Consider the following 19,532-nt stretch of genomic DNA (forward strand, 5'->3'; position numbering starts at 1 on the left):
TGATGCTTTACTGTTTTTCACATTTCAGCAACAATTCATGTCACCAGAAATAGAAGTACTTGTGAAATAGTCACTTGTTTAATTTCCCCACAGACAAGAAATGTTTGTAACACTGAACAGCTAGTCCCGTTCAGTGATGTAATTATTCTAAACAGGATGTAATTTAACATTAAGCTAGTAATGTAACCCCGGCGGCACAGGTCTTTTTCATCGATGAACACTATTAATAAAACGCCAGAAAGCAACTGGTCTTCACTCCATCTTTGTCAGGCAGCAGAGTCACTACAACAAAATGACATTTCAGTTCATAATTGCCTGACCCTACATTCTCCAGGTCACCTGGAGAGCAGCAGCAAACACAAATGCAATGCAGATGCAAATAATGAAAAAGGTAGAACTCTTTTAAGGGAACATGGAGTGTTATAATGGATTGTACTGTTTTAGAGAAAAAAATATTAATTTAATGTTGGAATTGGTGAAAACATTTTCTATTGTGATCTACAGCATGCTGTGCAGTGTCTTGGCATTGGGTTGCTCTTTAAAGGAAATGCTGCACTCCGTGCTAGTTTGGACAAAGACAACCCGTTTAAAAAACACACAATGATGCTGTGATTAATGTGATGTTCTGATATTTAGACCTACACTGTTCTGTCTGGTAGAGCCTCTAGCAACTTGTGCCCACTCCATTTACACCTTTTCAGTGGTGTGCTTGTTATGATTGATAATACTGGTCACTTCTGTGCCAGGGAGTATGAATGATGAAAACCTTAGATGAGGAGGAGGGTAGGGGAGGAGAAAGAAAGAAGCTGGAGGGAGGGCCAATTATCTTATTGTTTAACCCACTCAAGGTGGAGGCCCATCAATCTGAAAGCACTTACTCAAATGACTCATGTTTAGCCTTTATAAAAGTTTAATTGGCCTGTATAATTAACACTGAGGGGAAAGACATATCTGTGGTGTGACTTTGGAGAGAAGAAAAAAAAGACCTGTCTGGATGAGAAGTGTGCAGAGCCGACAGGATGAAAGTGAGTGATCTTATTGCTGTTATAAATAAATAATTATTAATCATTCAATTTGTTTCAAACAAGAAAAAATCTCTTAAAATATAACGGAACTTGATTGTTTTCCTTTCTTTGTTACTGAGCTGGTATATGGCTGTTAACTTGGCACCTATGGGTGCAGATGAGGCACCACCTGACCCGCTGGGAGGCGTGTCAAACTGCACTCGGATCTGTGTCACCTTCAGTGATACCTGTCCGACATGCACCCATCGGCGATGACAATAAAGCCAAAGAGCGGTGCAGTCTAAGGTAAATGCAATTCCTACAATAAAGCGTAGAGGTTACATGTGAAAGTACTGTCCTTTTATTCTCGTTATACCACGCGTTAAATGTCCACTGGCAGAGGCGATGGGAGATTATAAGGATTTATGTTGACGTTGAGGGATTAGGGGACAGAGCCAGAATGAAATAGGCAATGTTTTGGCATTGATGTCGGTGCTGTAGCCTGAAGGAGCCAGTAAACGCGTCCTACATGAGAAGGTGAGGAAGTTGTAATGAGGGGTAGATGCTGCAGTAGGAGACCATCATACTCAGGTTGTTCGCGGTTACGCGCTTTTTGCAGCTGTAAAAACGCTGCGCCGAAAGGCATAGGCCGTTACGCAGCCGTGTTTACTTCTGCGGAGATTTTGTATAATCGATGCCACTTCAGTGCAAATACCATCGAAAGCCTACGTTTGTAAAGGTCGCAATTGAGTCCCCTTTAAGTGCGGCGCGGTATAAAATGCATAATCTACAATCATTGTAGCAGAATTATTGTTTCTAAGTGTGGCATTCAAAATATTCCCTTTCAGATATGAAGGTTTGTTATAAATATGACGTCAAAACCACATATGCACAGTTTTAAATAGATGCTATGCTGTGTGTGAACTCCTTCTGACCCCGAACTTCCTCTCTGTGTCCCCCTGCTTTCTCAGCCATGAGTCAGTTTCGGGCGATAGTGGGTGTGCTGAGGGGCGGGCGTGTTGGAGGGAGTCAGTGGCTGCGAGGGCGTGGAGGGGGCCCGGTCAGGCGCTGGATTGATCCAAAGAGAGGCTGCTCCTCCGGGGCAGCTGCGCCTGTTCCCTCCGTGGTGGCCAGTAGTTCCAACTATGTGGAGGAGATGTACTTCGCCTGGCTGGAGGATCATAAAAACGTCCACGAGGTAATAGTGTGAAACTGAAAAAGTCGGGAATATTGAATCAAGATTTTTTTTTGTTTGCCCATGAATGGAAATTTGTAGAAGGGGAAATGTGCAGCAGCTCTGGTACCATGGTTACTTTTGCAGCTAAATTACATACAGTTCAGCATATTATGTCCGACTTTAGAGCACTTAATAAATGTTCACTGGGGCATGTATGACATGCTTAGGGCAACGTCCTCGATTTTTGTCCAGCCTTTCACCATCATTTCACCATACCTAGACCTCTCCCCGTCTTCTCTAGACTACATTGTAACTAAAAGGCTAGAAAAATATTAAAGTTAATCTTTGACAAACTCCACTTATTTTTTTTTTTTTTAAATCAAAGAGAAGCAGGGATATTTTGTTCCATGTTTTTGATGGACCTGTTTGCCTCTTTTTGATCTGTCACTATCTGTGTGTCCAGTCCTGGGACACGTTCTTCCGTAACATGCCGGCCTCCAGTCCGTCTGGCGGGGCGGGAGAGAGACGCCCCTCTGCTCTGCTCCAGGGCCGAGTGCTGTCCCACTCACCAGACATGGCACAGAAAGTGGTGGAGGACCACCTGGCTGTGCACACTCTCATTAGAGCCTATCAGGTACTTGCACTCACCCTGCCCAGCTGTGAGAAACAAACATACAAACATACACACATACACACACACACACACACACACACACACACACACACACACACACACACACACACACACACACACAGCTTTTAATGTGGATTTATGATATTTACAAATTAAAAGATTGATTACACATCTCATGAGCATCCATTTAAATCTTAATGCAGTGTCTGTGTACAGAATTAAGATGTCATCTACCAAGAGCCACAACTGACTATTTGTATCTCTGATGTGTTTTGAAAAATGCATCAAACAAAATCCACTTGACTTGCCAAAACAGCTGCAACTGGCAATGAGCGATGTTTATACTGGGTGTCCTTGTATTAAAAGGAATATACAATTTGTTTGTCACTGCACGAGGTTATGCAAATTGCAAGATTAACTGTAACCTACTTATCCTGGCTGCTTTTTGAAAATGGAAATATCAAAGAGACTACTTAAACAAAACAGGTGGTAACATTTCCCCTTGCCCTCAAATTAATTCGAGGAACTATCCGAGGGATTTATTAAATTCTGTCTTTTGGCAAAGGCGTCACTTTTATTCCCAGCTTGTTGCAATCCTGGTGGGAATGAGAGTATGTGTGTACATAGACATAAAAGCACTCCCACGGGGCTCTTTCCTTAAAGAGGTTGACCTATTACAGAGTGTTGGCATCTCAAGCTGTTTATACCCAGCATCATGATGATTTCTTAATCTCTCTTGCCTGTCACTTTCTTTTTTCTTTTTCTTTTTACCTTTTCTACTCTTACCTTTCCCCATCTCCACATCTCTGCCTCTCTCCCTGTGTAGATTCGTGGTCACCATGTTGCCCAGTTAGACCCTTTGGGAATCCTGGATGCTGACCTTGACTCCTTCGTTCCCTCTGACCTGATCACCACCATCGATAAATTAGGTGAGACTCACGACCCAATGCACTCAGCTTAGTCATGTCCCGCACAAACAAATGATGACTAAATGCAGACAAGAGGAAGATGTTTGTCAAGTTGTTGTCTTGAGTTGATTGTCTTAACAGTGAAATCCATTTAAAACAGGCCATATTGTTTCAAAAATACATGAAGGTGTTTTCCACATGTATTCTTGAAAAGCCGATAGAGAGGTAAAAAGTTGATACTGCAAGTCTAATTATACATTTTTATGGTTCAGACTTTGTACAGTGGAGGTAAAGAGTTCTTGTTTTATACTCCTCTCTCCTACCTAAAGGCATATGGAGTTAACCCACAGGCGGTATATCTATGCTGATGAGATTCCCACTATAGTCCTTGTTTCTAATTAACTCAGGATACTTGCTGAAGGATTTCTGTTTTAAGCTTATTATTCTAATTACTTCAAAAGCTTAATTCGCCCTACAATGAAAATATCAGATTTTTCCTGCATTTTATTTCAATAATATTTCTGCATCCCTCTGAGGGTTTGCACAGTACACACGCACATGTACATGTGCATCTATACATGCATTATACACACATATATGATCCATTGTTGCATAACTCATCAGACCCAAGAGTGTAAGTGGTATTTCAGTCTAAAAAGCCCCATCACGTTCTCTGCCAAGTCCAAGTTGGTCAGCCTAATGCTGTCATTAATCTCAGGCATAGCTCTTGTCATTCTCCATTTAATTTAGTGGACTGAGGGTCGGAGGATGTGGGACGGCCGCAGAAAGCAACTGAAGTCTACAGTAATAGCTAGGAAAGAGCAAAGAGAGAGAGACATTGTTTCTGTTGGCTGCTGTTATCAGTGATCAGTGTGTGTCAGGACATAGCGTCGCATTATGCATTGTCACCAGGCTTATAGTTCCCTAATGAACGCTAATGACAGCCTCCGTGGTCCCTTATTTGGTCAGCTGATAGTACACGAGTCTATTCTTGGCCCCCTTTGTCTTTGCTGCGTTCCTAATATGATTTGCACCTGTCTCCTCTTATGTTGCCTGCAATCTTGAGCTTGACCAGCTCCCTCAGGTGGGCTTTGTCAGCACGGAAATTTATGTGGGGCCACCGATACTGATGCTGTGTCTCTACAGGTCCTGCTTTTGGACTGTCTAAAAAATACTGTTAATCCTGGATAATTTCTTTTTTTAACTTTCTTGCTAAGCTTTATTCTCACAGTTTTTGACATCAAACCAACTGACTTGAATTAAAATATAAATTTCTTTTTAGCTAATTCACTGCAAAGTCATGCATAGACTTTTAATAGAATAACAGCATCGCTTAGTGCTGCAGCAATTTTATTTTCATCACCACTGAATCTGTTGCTTATTATGTTTTGGTCAGTTGGGTAGTAGAGGAGGCTTTTGCAGGTTGACCATTTATTGCAGTGTAGGTTGGTTGTTTGATCCCCAGTTCCTCTCATCCATGTGTTGAACTGTCCTCGAGCAGGACACTGAACTCTAAACTACCTTGCATGGCGCCATTGCCAATGTTGTGTGAGTGCATGTATGAGTGAGTGAATGTAAGGCAAATTATACATGCTTTGTCTCTTAAGGTATAAAAGCATTTAGTCTATAAAGTGTTAGAAAATATTTCAATCTCCCAGAGCCCGAAAAGATATCTTCAATTTACCTGTTCTGTCTGATCAACAGTTTAGATCTTAAATTCACAGCATTAAAGAAAAAAAAAAAGATCAAATCAGGAAATCCTGATCCATGATAAACCTATTACCATAATGGTTTGGTCATTTCTGTTAACAGATGTGTTCAGTTTTGTTCAAATGATCACCAGAAGAAGTGGAATAACTCAAAAATTCTCATTAAACTTTGATGAAGGCATATCTTTGGCGTTATGAATGTTATTGTGTTGAAAATGATTTGTTTTGGGTGTACTTTGGTCTGACAATTTGGGATTTTCTGTAACCCAGTTAGAGTGCATTAGAAATGTGCTCCCTGCAAGTTAATAGCTTTTTCCCTCTACAGTGAAGTACTAGATTTTTTATTGTGAATTAAAAAAAAATGTTTTAATCATGATTAATTTTGAAGGGAGTGTATTTTTCGTTAATACATGTTAAAAGACTGGCCTTAAAACTCTTCATCAAACTTGTTCCACATGATGTCATTGAAGGTTTCTACGGTCTTGATGAGTCTGACTTGGACAGGAGCTTTCAGCTGCCCTCCACCACCTTCATCGGAGGAGGAGACACCACTCTTCCTCTAAGAGAGATCATACGCAGACTAGAGGTATTGTGTGCTTGTGTCTACAAATGTGTGTAATGGAGAGAGAAGGCTTTAACACTATACAATTTGCTTTTTAATCCCTTCTTTTTTTTCAGATGTCCTACTGTGGTCACATAGGAGTCGAATTCATGTTCATTAACAATGTGGACCAGTGTCAATGGATCCGTCAGAAATTTGAGACTCCAGGAATCATGCAGTTCAATAATGCTGAGAAGAGAACTTTGCTAGCCCGCCTGATCAGATCCACACGGTCAGCAATGATTAAAGATCTAATGATTAGCATTTTGTTGACAGCACGATACCTCACTTTTAGTTATAGCTCACATCAGGGACTCACATTACATAAACAAAACTCTGGGTTGCCCATATATTTAGCAAGATAAACACCCCATTCTTCATGTGAGCTCATTTTCATCTTTGATGAACAATCTCAGGACTCACTGGAGGTTCCTGGAGGAGATCTTATTGCTAGCGTGCATACTCTTTTGCTGTATTCTTGTTTGTTCCATGTTGCTGCAATGTTATCTTTAACTTTATAGTTCTTTTTCATACACACATACAGTGGTGCTGAAATGAATTTACTAAAACCTCGAATATAAATCCTCCAAACCACCATAGCATTGTTACAGAAAATCTTTTCTGTATTCAAGCTCCAGTATCATCATTATCAGTCAGTAGCAGTATCAACAGTTCTGTAAAGCTAGTGGTACAGACAGACGTCCTCAAACTGTTATAAACAGAACTATTTTATGTCTAGGTTTGAGGACTTCCTGGCCAGGAAGTGGTCATCAGAGAAACGTTTTGGTCTGGAGGGCTGTGAAGTTCTCATCCCTGCTCTTAAAACCATCATTGACACGTCGAGCGCTGCAGGCATCGACAGTGTGATCATGGGGATGCCACATCGGTAATGTGCATTACAATCTCTGTATGCATACAGCTAATTCTTTTCCCTCCATCTGATAAAGACTTTGTAAACTCTGCCTCCAGTGGTCGACTGAATGTCTTGGCCAATGTTATCCGTAAGGAGCTGGATCAGATCTTTTGCCAGTTTGACCCCAAATTGGAGGCGGCTGATGAGGTGAAGAAACTATTGATACATGATTGTATGGAAAAACTATCACAGTAAAATAGGTCTGGAGCTTTCAACTGCTTTATTTCATAACCATTTCTATACTTGCAGGGCTCAGGGGATGTCAAATACCACCTTGGGATGTACCATGAGAGGATTAACCGTGGGACAGACAAGAACATCACGCTGTCACTCATGGCGAACCCCTCCCACCTGGAGGCAGTAGATCCAGTGGTTCAGGGCAAGGCCAAAGCTGAGCAGTTCTACAGAGGGGACACTCAGGGGAAAAAGGTAACAGTTACTCTAACATGTACATGGTGGGAGGATACATTGGTGATATAAATGAGGATTTGTATAATATACTGTGTTACCTTGTGAGTCAGTTATGTGATTTTTTAGGTGATGTCCATATTGATGCATGGTGATGCTGCTTTTGCTGGACAAGGAGTTGTGTATGAGACCTTCCACCTAAGTGAGCTCCCTTCTTACACCACACATGGTACAATCCACGTGGTGGTCAACAATCAGGTATAGGAAGTTTTACTGTCAGTATAACACAATCCCACACATCTACCAGAATATTAAATATTATATGCTGCAGTAATAATAATACTATAGCTAATCCTAATTTTACTGATTTCAGTTTTACTACTGCTACTATTGCTTTTATTATCGTTAAATAATAACAACTGGGACTGATCAGTACTCTATCGTCTGGCAGTTGTTGACTGGATGATATGATCATATTGTTTTATTGTTTTGCACATTCTGTTGTAACAAAATGAGCTGTTAATCTTTGGTTTACACATGTATAGAGATTTACTGACATTATTCATCTACAGTAGAGCACATTTTATTGTACTGAATGTCATTTTGATAATTATGTCTGTGATTTTAGGCTTTAAATGTCAAGTTATCAATTTTGAGGTGTGATTGTTGCCCTCAGATTGGCTTCACGACTGACCCTCGTGTGGCCCGCTCCTCTCCTTACCCCACTGATGTGGCTCGGGTTGTGAATGCACCCATCTTCCATGTAAATGCCGATGACCCCGAGGCTGTCATGTACGTGTGTCGGGTGGCTGCAGAGTGGAAGACCACCTTCAACAAGGATGTTGTCATTGACCTCGTCAGTCACAGCCAAGCCTTAATGGATTAACAGGAAAACACAATTACAAGCACACACACAGAGATATTGTTTTTAAGATGCGCGTGTGTTTTTACAGGTTTCTTACAGACGGTTTGGCCATAATGAAATGGACGAGCCCATGTTCACCCAGCCGCTGATGTACAAACAAATCCGTCGGCAGGAACATGTGCTGAAAAAGTACTCCGACAGGCTCATTGCAGAAGGAGTGGTGACACTGCAGGAATTTGAGGTGTGTGATCTAATGCTGTTTGCTCTTGTTAAATATACTGTATATTGGTAGCCGTTACTGTATACTGTTTTATTTTGTATCACGATATGCTGGACTATGTGCATTAAATCACACTTAGATATTGCAGTGCCTCCAAGTAAATATGTTGTGCCAGCCCTGAGTTTCAATTTACTGCCTCAGTTCAATCTTCCAGCCTCACAATCCCTCACATAGAGTATATATTGCTCAATGAAGTTAAAGTATACCTCAGATTCTGGCCCCATTCAGTGGAATCGCTGAGGTTCTTCATCCAAAACAGAAACTTTGATCGTATAATCCATTCTGAACATTTTTTCATACCAGATGTCAGAGAAATACTGCTGCACCTCGACTACTTCCTGGCATTTGATGGACATTGTTTTCTGTTGTGTGGCCTGCTATTTGGACCCTTGCAAAAAGCCCATTTGTAATATAGCAAGGCAGAACCATTACCGCTGCTGGAGACTTTTTTTTCTCCTTCTCTAATACATCTTTCTGTCTCATTTTCTGTTTCCTGCTGTCTGTGTCAGCTATGTACAGTATTGGTTGGTCAGCTGTATTAAAAAAAATAAAAATAATGATTAAATTAGACTAACTTTGTATCAGATCATATGCACTATTTCTCTTAGTTCCCAACACACATTATCAAATGTGGTTGCAGGAAGAAGTTGCCAAATATGACAAGATATGTGAGGAAGCATACACCAGCTCCAAGGATGAAAAGATCTTACACAACCGACACTGGCTAGACTCCCCCTGGCCAGGTAAAAACAACTATTATCCCTGCATTTTTAAAGGACACCTGATTGCAAAGTCGGTGGATGCAGTGACATGAACACCTGTACAATGTAATGCATTCCAATAACTCTAAAACAAATACTACCTTTGTGAAGTTTATAATGTCCACCTTTTTGTGGAAGATTTTTTTTTTTCTTTTGGTTTGACTTTCTCTGCAAATACTTTCTATTCCTGTCGGAGTGACGTTGTGTCTTTCTGCAGATTTCTTCACAGCTGAGGGAGAACCCAAGAGCATGAGCTGCCTCCCTACAGGATTGGACGAGGAGGTCCTGCAGCACATAGGCCAGACAGCCAGCTCAGTGCCTCTGGAAGATTTTAAGATCCACCCTGGTGAGTGTAGTCGCTCTGTGAGGAAGAACATTCAGCAAAGAAACAGGCGATACTGCATCAGTGATACTGATGAGCTGTGCTAGCAATCAACGCAGAGAAAACGTCTCTATGGAACGGTATGGGATTCATGCTCCTGAATAATGCCACAATTACCTCATAATATTGAGGCTTTTTTTTTTTTTTTTTAGAGCAGTTCACCATTTACCACACCATTTCCTAACAGCAGGTGTTTTGACTGCACAGCTGATTGGACTCACACTGTAGCCATTCAGAGTGCCACAAGGGTTTTTAATGTTATTTACAACACAGTATGTCAGTCCATTGCATTTTACACCCCCCCTTTCCCAGTGCTCTCCTCAAATATCAGCTGTTTAGGTTTTTCTTTCGCTGTGTGTGTATGTGTTCTTCAGGTGTGTCTCGGATCTTGCGTGGTCGGGCTGACCTGGTGAAGAATCGGCAGATGGACTGGGCTCTGGGAGAGTACATGGCCTTCGGCACACTTCTCAAAGATGGAATCCATGTGCGACTCAGTGGGCAGGATGTAGAGCGGGGCACCTTTAGGTGAGTGTGTGTCATCACAACTGAAAAAGGACACTTTTGTTTTTGTTTTTTTTAATCTCTTTGCCTGTTGCATTAATGGTCTCTTCTGCACCAGGATGAGCTGCTGTACTAAAGGATCTTCAAGTGTAGTTACTGAAGAAATAAAGTGTTTTAAATATATTGATTTTTCCCATCTAGGTTTTTATAGCTTGGGAGTCCTTGAAGAGTCATACCCTCCACTTACTGAATGAGCTCACACATTAGCTTTATCTCTCCTTACAATGATGAAGGGCTGGGTGATATTTAACAATTTTCTGTGGAATTACATCATTTAGGAAAATATCTGATATTATGACAGTGATTTACACCATGTCACCCAACCCTGCTATTACTCTTAAATTTATATTGCCCTAAATCTACTATTTTGTAATCAAACTGGCACATTTGTTCTTTATGTCATGGTCAGCATGCCTGACCAAAGAACACTCTCCTAAAGATGGTGAATTAAGTAATTGGTAGGGTGGGGTTGGTGGCACAGGGAGTCTGACAGGCAGAAGACGTCAGCACAGTCTCCTGGGAACTGAGAAGCCCACATGCTGTTGTCATGGTATGGAAGGAACAAGTGACACATGAACAAAAACCAGCTCCCCCTTCCACTGTGCCTGTCTGATCTGTCCCCTATCATTTCTCTACCAGCCCATCTTCAATGACACCGCCCCCCATCCCCCTCAGCTTGCAGCGACATACATCACACTAACTAACCAGAGGCTACGGGGCTTCTTCTTTTTTACCTCGCATTTACCACTGACATATACTTCTACCCATCTGCCGTCCCCTCCAGCAGGTTAATTTGCCTGGCTTAAAAAAAGACATCAGTCAAGCACTTTATCTTTGCATTACCTGTTGTTTATTTAAATCCTTTGTGTTACCTTTTATTTTTTATTGTACTTCAGCTATACCTCCTACCACCCTGTATTGATTCTCTCCTCCTCCCACCTCCACTTTTCTCATCCCCCACTACTCTGTTTCCCTTCATAGTTCTTAGCAGCTGAGCATATTGGCATGTTACAGTCGAGTGAGCCTGCTTGCGTATCTGCGACGTACGTAACAGTGCGGACTAATGGATTCAGTCGTCGTGTTTGGGTGGGTTGCATGCGCTGCGCTGTGCACCCCTTTCTCTGACTAATGGGGCCCCCAGTGTGTGTGTGTGTGTGTGTGTGTGTGTGTGTGTGTGTGTGTGTGTGTGTGTGTGTGTGTGTGTGTGTGTGTGTGTGTGTGTGTGTGTGTGTGTGTGTGTGTGTGTGTGTGTGTGTGTGTGTGTGTGTGTACACCTAAAAGAAAGAAAGAGGGGGGTACACAGTTTATGAAGCAATCCCAGAGAAAGACCTCATTCTCATGAGGTTTTTTGGTCTCCAAATTGAGAAAATTAAACAGGAAATGATGTGGTTATCTCAGTTAATGATGGATTCTCTCCATTTCATTCTTTCATCAAAGGGTATCTTGAGGAGAAAGTGTATATCCTGCAAATGTAGAGCAAGGATCAAACAAAACAATTATGCATTATGTGCCCTCATTAGACTATAATTATGGATGATATTATTCAAAGGACTCAGCTCAAGATAATCTAGTCTTCTAGGGGATAATATATCACATTCAAGATAATAATCAATAGATTTAGGTTATTTCCTGCAGTTCTTCTGCCTGACCATTACATTACATCCAGCGCTGCGTGTGTGTCTGCGTGTGTGTAGACATCATTAAAGTGATGTTAAAGGGGTTTAAGTGATTGTCTGATCGTGCTGGTTTTGAAGGCTGATTCCTACACTGGGAGCGAGTGGACAGTCAGAGCTTGTTAACGTTTGGCTCTTCGCTCCCATCCTCTCTGGTTGGGCCTCATACTGATGGAAGATGAGGAGAGAGCGCGGTACTCTCAATGAATTGCCTGTACCACAGGCTGTAATGTGTGTGTTTAGCCTGCATCTTCTACTTGGTTAAGATTGTTTACATAAATTATTAGCAAATCTGTTGTTTTCCATCAGCCTAGAGCCCTGACAATCTTTATTTCTGTGTCAATATCCTTTTGTTGCAATAAATACAGAGCTTTCTTTTTTTTAGTCCTCTAAATACTTGTGGTGAAATGATAGGTAGATTAATTGATAATCTTGATTAACCATTTAGCAAAACTGTGGAAATATACTGCTATTATCAATTTTACATAATGATAATGGCATATCTTTGGGTTTTGGACTGTTGGTCAAACAAAACAAGCAATTTATATTTGTTGACCTTTTATAGACTAAACCATGTATCAGTTTATGGTGAAAAAAAAAATCTGGTCAATAATGAATATTAGCATATTAGCAGTTGCAGTTGTGTCACAGCCTCTTAAATGGTTTTGTGTGGTTGTTTTTGGTTAGATCCCACTTCATCCATTAATGTCAGCTAAATGTGATACATTAATATGCTCTCTTAGTAACAGATGATGTCATTACACTGATTGATTTTGTTATGCTTTTTAAGTACCCAACACAAATGGATGACATGGGACAACAGTCGTTATTTATTTTTTTTTTTTAAGTGCCTGTTTCAGTCTTTGCCTCACTTATGTTTATCAGTCACCGTCATCACGTTCTGCATGACCAAGAGGTGGACAAACGTATCTGTGTTCCCATGAACCATCTGTGGCCCAACCAGGCTCCTTACACCGTCTGCAACAGCTCTTTATCAGAGTACGGAGTTCTAGGTAAGGTTGAGGTCTCTCTGGCTGCACAGTATGCTGTACTCTAATAAATCATTTTGTGGCTCTGTGTAATGATGACTGTGACTTCAGGTTTTGAACTTGGCTTTGCCATGGCCAGCCCTAATGCTCTGATCCTCTGGGAGGCCCAGTTTGGAGACTTTAACAACACAGCCCAGTGTATCATTGACCAGTTCATCAGTTCAGGCCAGGCCAAGTGGGTCCGCAACAATGGCATTGTCCTACTACTGCCACATGGGATGGAGGGAATGGTGAGAAGTGAAAATCAGCCAAGCTGTTCTGCTTTAGAAAGTCAAATAATTCTGTAATTCTGTAGATGAAATTGGATTTTGTTGGAATATATTACGTGGGATTCCATTTTCTCGTTATGTGTCCTGGTCTTGTTCTCTTCTGTCATCAGGGTCCTGAACATTCATCAGCCAGACCTGAGCGCTTCCTGCAAATGAGCAAAGATGACCCTGATCACTTCCCTGTATGTTCACATGTACAATTCACCTTATATCAACAGCTTCATTCCACTGTGTGCTGCAATACCTTCCTGTTTTATTGGCTATACTGTAATGTCATGACCACTGCAGTGATGGCTCAAGTGATGAAAAGTATCTTCATTATGGCCTCCAGAGCCTCGGTATTCAGCAGTAACTCAGGTCCCAAGGGTGAGCTGGTGTGAGGGAACATTAAGGGAGGGAGGCTATATCAGCAGCCCCGCAGATTCATTTACAAATGGGATATTGATCAAACTATTAGTGGTAGCATACTAAGGGATTAACATTCTCTGTAACATGTGTGTGTTTGTGTGTGAGGGTGGTCATACGGTACATCTCCAGCAGAATTATGAGAAAAAACATTGCTAAGACTATAATTCTAAAATTGCATCTACATAAAGCTGAATTTATTTTTTCAGAGTCAATAACCCTTTAACCCTAACCCTTTTTAAATGTATTTTGTAATTCACTTTTCTTTTACAAAGGAGTTCATTGGAGATTTTGAAGTCCAGCAGCTGAACGACTGCAACTGGATCGTGGTCAACTGCTCCACGCCTGCCAACTACTGTCATGTGCTCAGACGCCAGATTATGCTGCCATTCAGAAAACCGGTAAAGCGTAACATTGTCTTCATTATATTTTATCTGTGTCGTGCTTAGCTTCAGTTTGTGCTTCTCATGTAACAGTTGTTTGGAAGACATTTTCTAAAACCCTCTTATTTCTGGCTGACATTAGAAGTATTTTGTTTGACTTGTATTCATCTTTGAGGCAAACAGTCAAAGTCTCAAATATGAATATGTCAGAGGCACAAACTGGAGTTATATCTTTATTTTGTTCATTATGACTGACATACTGTTAAAAATAACAATTTTAATGCAATACTGTGTTCGTAATCTACCCACCTTATATGCAAATGTGGAACTGAATGTTCTTAATTAGTACTCTGAAGTACAAAGGTGAAGTAGTAAAGTTTTTGGTTGCAAATAACTTCTTTTTTTCTAATTTGTATATGCAGAGCTCTTTTTTTCAGTTTTCAGCCACAGTGATTGTCTTAACTGATCCCTTGTCGCACGTAAATGCAATGCTTTGTGGAGCATGAGAAAATGACTTCCTTAGCAAATTAGCGAAGAGGCCAATAGGGAATAATATTGTTTGTTTTCTATGAAAAGGACTGAAATTTTGGACTTGGTCGGTTGAGCACGAAGGGTTTTATTTATTTGATTGTTAAAGAAATGTTTTGTTTTCCCAGTGCTGATGTTGCGTGTTATATGTCGGCAACAAATTAGCGTGAAAAGAGATAAAAACTTCTATCTCTTGAGTTTTTTTAAAGCCCACAATGAAGATATGGATGACAGAGTCAATCTGTTGTTTGTCGTTTGACAGAAACTTTCTCCCTTTGTTCACAGTTGATTATTTTCACTCCCAAATCTCTGCTGAGGCACCCCGATGCAAGGTCCAGTTTTGATGACCTCGCCAATGGTGGAGATTTACTTGCACTTATTGAAATTTGACATAAAAATGTGCCACAAATGTTGGTCTACAGTTATGGGAAATGTATCATATTTAATGTTTGCAGGTACTAAATTCAAGAGGTTGATTCTAGACATGGGAGCCGCCAGTCAAAGCCCTGGCCAAGTGAAAAGGGTGATCTTCTGCACTGGTAAAGTCTACTATGAACTGGCTAAAGAGAGGAAACTGCAAAACCTGGAGAAAGACATTGCCATCATCAGACTTGAACAGGTGAATTTTATCCTTCTCCAGTTTGTTTCATATTCCACTCATTTATTTCTTCCTCCACTTAATCTACAGCTTCCCCCTCAGATCTCTCCATTCCCGTTTGACCTGGTCAGAGCAGAGGTCGAAAAATATGCCAATGCTGAGCTGATCTGGTGTCAGGAGGAGCACAAGAACATGGGTTACTATGATTATGTCAGGCCACGTTTCCTCACAGTGGTGGCCAACAAGAAACCAATTTGGTAAGTGTTTTTTTTTCACTTGTCATCGTATTTCTTCACAACACACTTTGGAACAGTCCACTGAGAGAATCAGGTGAAGTCATGTGTCAGTGGTGACAGCTCAAACATATCAATGGCACAAACCTTTAATGTTTCTTTAAGGTATGTGGGACGAGACCCTGCTGCCGCTCCTGCAACAGGGAACAAGTCCACCCACCTCAATGAGCTGAAGAGGTTCATGGACACAGCTTTCAACCTGAACGCCTTCCAGGGGAGGGACAATTGATGGATCCCTGGAACGTGAGGCAAGCTCTGGAGGTTCAGTTTCATCTCCGACCACCATGGGCTATTTATTAAGATGAACAGCTCTTTCAAATTTGTGACAATCTAGAGTATAGTCTAATGTTTTTAGTGCTTATTTTACCCCTGTTTAACTTATGTGAAAGATAACTTCACACTGACGGAATTTTTCCTGGATCACACTACAATACATTTATGTTATCAAATTAGGTGAGAGAAGTCAAAAAAATTTCGAACTCACACTCACTCTGTCAGGGCTTTACAAGGTCTCCTAAATGCAGAACCATTTATCTTACACTGTGACGCACTTTACAGAATAGAATGACAAATTATTGTTCCCTGCACTGATTTTCATTCCCTGGCCATACCCTGTGTCAAGTGAAGTCAAGTCACTTTTATTTATATAACAGAAAATCACAAGTTTACCTCAAATGGCTTTACGGTCCTTAAACCCTGGAGTCAGATAAGGAAAACCTCCACAAAAAATAAACAGTTACAGTTGGTGAATTGTCCATTTTTCCATCTGATCTTGGCTTTTACATGAAGAATCAGGGCCTTTATGAGGTATTTTAGGGAATAAACACAGTCACCACAACGTTTTTATCCTTGAAAGAGTGCTACACCTCCAACACCTGTTTCTAAATAAATGTTGCTTACAACACATTACAGACAGTAAATACAATCACTCAGTCACAGAACTGTCTCTTTAACACCTACTGTACTGTAGAAGACTGATGAAGTAGCAACAGTGTACTCTTTGTAGCCCTGATAACACTTACATACTAAAATTCAGATTCCTGACAATCACTGTTGTTGTAGGTATAGCACAGTAGATACCTCCATTGCTGCTATGCTGAATAGAGTTAGTAGAATCGATTTGTATTGTATTGATTTTGTAGATGAATAGTTGAAGCTACAAGACGCACACTGAATACCACACTGGTGTACTTACAATGAATGTGAATTACATATCACAGGTATGAAGACTGTTCCTGAAATTTAACACATCAGTAGGTTTAATGCCTGTTTTTGATTTGGCTATCTTCGCTGTTGGTGGAGGAGTCTGTATTTATTGTCATACTTCACTTCATCAGGAGACATGAGCCAGCTGGCACAGAGACTTGCAGCCATGTTTTCTACTTAGGACATAAGGCTCAGCTTCCTCTTTGGAGGCTGAGGGATGCACACACAAAAACACAGCAAAATCTTGGACGCTTTGAGAGCAATACTGACGCTTGGTTGTCACATTTAAATCCCTAGGTATTTAACAGGATTGATTTTAGTTACCTTCGTGCTTTTAAATTCTGTTTAAAATTATGCTTGTTGTTCAGCTGTACTGTAGCTTACCTTGTAGCTGGGAGATTTAACTATAAGCCATACACAAACCTACATTTACATATTTGAGGTTTTTACATGTTAGTTTATTAATGAAAATAAAGTACTGGAACATGCACAACTTGTTGGAGTTGCACTTAACTTGGAATAATAAATTATGCAATAAAATATGTTTAAGTTTAACAATGAGCTTTGGTCATGATGTTTAGTTGCAGACGATTTACGGTTTATTTGTCAAAAAAACATTATGAAGAATCTACAGTCATGCTAGCAGCTCTTTGAGCTGAATATGAACATGCTGTGTTTTAGCCAGTATGCAATGTTCACCAATCTCAGTTCAACATGTTAGCATGCTAACATTTGTTAATTAACAAAGAACAGTAATGGCTGATAGGGTTGTTTTCTCTGTGTTTGGTCATAAACCAAATATTGTTTAGACCAAAGATTGGATAAATTCAAATTGTAAAAGTTAAGGGATCACCAAAGTTATTATAATTAATCCTTCAGTGGACTAGATGCTGCAGATTCATTCATTAACCTGTGTGCTACGTTTCCTGGGTGCACATATGATTGCGGTTTACATGAATAAAACTTAAGAATATGCACCATGTGTGCCCAAAATAAATGTGTCAAACTACATTTTCACACAGGCTTCTTAAGACTGACCCACAAAATCATCTTAAAGGATGATGTTGATGTTGTAATTTTATGGTGTAAATAACCTAACAAATATGCACTTAACTAAATTACCAACACCAACTCCCATACAGCGAATGTGGGAAGTTTTGAGGGCCCTGTGGGTATGGGGCCCCGGGGCAGTGGCCCACAGGGGCTAGCTATAAATCCAGCCCATCACCAGCACACCTGTGAATTCATTTAACAATACAAATAAAATTGCAATAAAGTTAATGTAGCCAATTCGATGTATCCAAACTTTTACTTGTACTGTATGTATTTATTCTATTTTATTTAAAAGCTGAGTGGCTTTCTGTTATCTTCAGTGGGCATTCTCCACAGCAGCAACAGCTTCTTTGCAAACAGGGTCCAGTTTACCATCTCCACCTTGGGGAGAAAAACACAACAGGTTGTCAGTCTGATTCTGTTTAAAAGAGTACTGATGTAGCAGTGTTCCTCTATAGCACTCTCGGACTCACAATGGAAAATAACGGGATTAACACTGATGCGACACAGTGAGATATCCCACATTTTATTCCATTTCTTTTTCTTACTTGTCAAAACCTAGTGTCTACATTACCCACAATGCTATCTGCTCAATTCACTGGACTGTACAGATGTAGGTTTGTTATCTTGACATTTGTAGTATTTAGTCCTGAACTGTGTAAATCAAAGTGACATTGCATACATAATCTCAGGAATTTCTGCATATTGCACATTTATATACACAGAGATTGTCTACTGTATATAGTATGTTATTTCCTTTTATTTTTGAATTTCTCCCAAAGGGGACCAATAAAGATGCATCTTATCTTATCTTGTCTTGTCTTATCTTAACCGACACTGCCTCAAATGACATCACTTGAGACAATTAATGAAACTCCCTCTAGAGGAAAACATTTGTTTACAGAGCTGTTTCACAACGACTTTAAAGTGTAAAACTGGTGGAAGAAAGACAGAAGACAAGCAGTGACTACGTGTTACTTTGTGGAAATGTCAAAGCAAACAAAACTCACCAAACTCCAGCTGCTTGATATCACAGGTGAAGACGGTCTCCCCGTTGACCACGAGCTCCACCATGTTCCGCTGGCTCGTTTCTTCCCAGACGCACTGGTGCCCGCGCGCTCTCAGAGCAGCTGCAGACATATTGGACGGACAATATTTGACCTCACCTGAAAGCAGCCTACGCGCATCTTAACTGGACTCTAGGTGAGCGAAACATACCCTTGAGACCCTGAAGGCGGGACGTCCTGTGCTTTACGACTCCATTTGATTCATAAGGTCCGTAGCAAAGTGTCACCCGTGCGTTTGCTGGCATTGTTTGTTGCAGTTTCCATGGTAACCGCCACACACCAACTCCTATTGCTAGTTTGACCTCCTTTCAAATGAAGGGTCCAAAAAACGAGAATCATTAAATATATTTTTCGTTATATGTTTTGATAATTGTGACACATTATCATAATTATATAATATTAAATAATGTCATAATTATGTCAAACTTATAATTATACATTCAAATGTTTCCAAGTACTACTATCTTAATATCTTATGTAGGCTGCTGTATTTCATAAAGCACAGTGTCCAAATATCTAAAACATGCATCTATATCCATCTCTAAACATCAGAATTAACAAAAGTCGTCAATTTAATTTGGTTTATTTTTTTATTTTAATCTTTAATAGTTCTTTATTAATACAATACTCTGACAGTCACAGTGATCACCTCTGGTGAGTAAGTTTCATATACTTACTTTTCAACGTACATTTATACCCTGCAACACTATATAATAGAAAAATAAATAACTTAATTGATATGTTTTGTTCATAGATTTACAAATGCACAGTTTTAATCACACTTAACATTCTTTGATAAACTGAA

General features: G+C 40.3%; 2 protein-coding genes across 2 annotated transcripts; one reads left to right on the plus strand and one right to left on the minus strand.

The window, feature by feature from the left end:
- Positions 1-873: 873 nt before the first annotated feature.
- Positions 874-17,290, plus strand: ogdhl (oxoglutarate dehydrogenase L). The gene is made up of 23 exons (XM_062430823.1): positions 874-1,310; positions 1,976-2,202; positions 2,645-2,815; positions 3,642-3,744; positions 5,903-6,018; positions 6,111-6,265; positions 6,773-6,919; positions 7,003-7,093; positions 7,196-7,375; positions 7,484-7,612; positions 8,031-8,210; positions 8,308-8,460; positions 9,140-9,242; positions 9,478-9,606; positions 10,017-10,167; positions 12,762-12,889; positions 12,977-13,155; positions 13,305-13,376; positions 13,875-14,000; positions 14,796-14,868; positions 14,966-15,129; positions 15,211-15,365; positions 15,507-17,290. The coding sequence occupies exons 2-23, from the start codon at positions 1,978-1,980 to the stop codon at positions 15,628-15,630; spliced, it is 3,054 nt and encodes a 1,017-aa protein (XP_062286807.1). The 5' UTR covers positions 874-1,310; positions 1,976-1,977; the 3' UTR covers positions 15,631-17,290.
- Positions 17,291-17,683: 393 nt separating this feature from the next.
- c12h10orf53 (chromosome 12 C10orf53 homolog) lies at positions 17,684-18,972 on the minus strand. Its single transcript, XM_062430829.1, has 3 exons — positions 18,879-18,972; positions 18,671-18,790; positions 17,684-18,041 (listed from the first exon to the last, which is right to left on the minus strand). Exons 1-3 carry the CDS (start codon positions 18,970-18,972, stop codon positions 17,977-17,979), a joined length of 279 nt encoding a protein of 92 aa, XP_062286813.1. The 3' UTR covers positions 17,684-17,976.
- Positions 18,973-19,532: the final 560 nt, after the last annotated feature.

This window comes from Scomber scombrus, chromosome 12 (assembly GCF_963691925.1).
Source record: "Scomber scombrus chromosome 12, fScoSco1.1, whole genome shotgun sequence".
NCBI lineage: Eukaryota > Metazoa > Chordata > Actinopteri > Scombriformes > Scombridae > Scomber > Scomber scombrus.

Bases quoted from the DNA above. Each gene is read 5' to 3' on its own strand.
- ogdhl (XM_062430823.1), top strand. From the start codon at position 1,978: ATGAGTCAGTTTCGGGCGATAGTGGGTGTGCTGAGGGGCGGGCGTGTT. The intron at 8,211-8,307 runs GTCAGTCACAGC...GTGTTTTTACAG, and splicing joins AGGATGTTGTCATTGACCTC to GTTTCTTACAGACGGTTTGG. The intron at 13,156-13,304 runs GTGAGAAGTGAA...TTCTGTCATCAG, and splicing joins CACATGGGATGGAGGGAATG to GGTCCTGAACATTCATCAGC.
- c12h10orf53 (XM_062430829.1), bottom strand. From the start codon at position 18,972: ATGCCAGCAAACGCACGGGTGACACTTTGCTACGGACCTTATGAATCA. The intron at 18,791-18,878 runs GTATGTTTCGCT...ATATGTCTGCAG, and splicing joins CCGCCTTCAGGGTCTCAAGG to CTGCTCTGAGAGCGCGCGGG. The intron at 18,042-18,670 runs GTGAGTTTTGTT...TTTCTCCCCAAG, and splicing joins TATCAAGCAGCTGGAGTTTG to GTGGAGATGGTAAACTGGAC.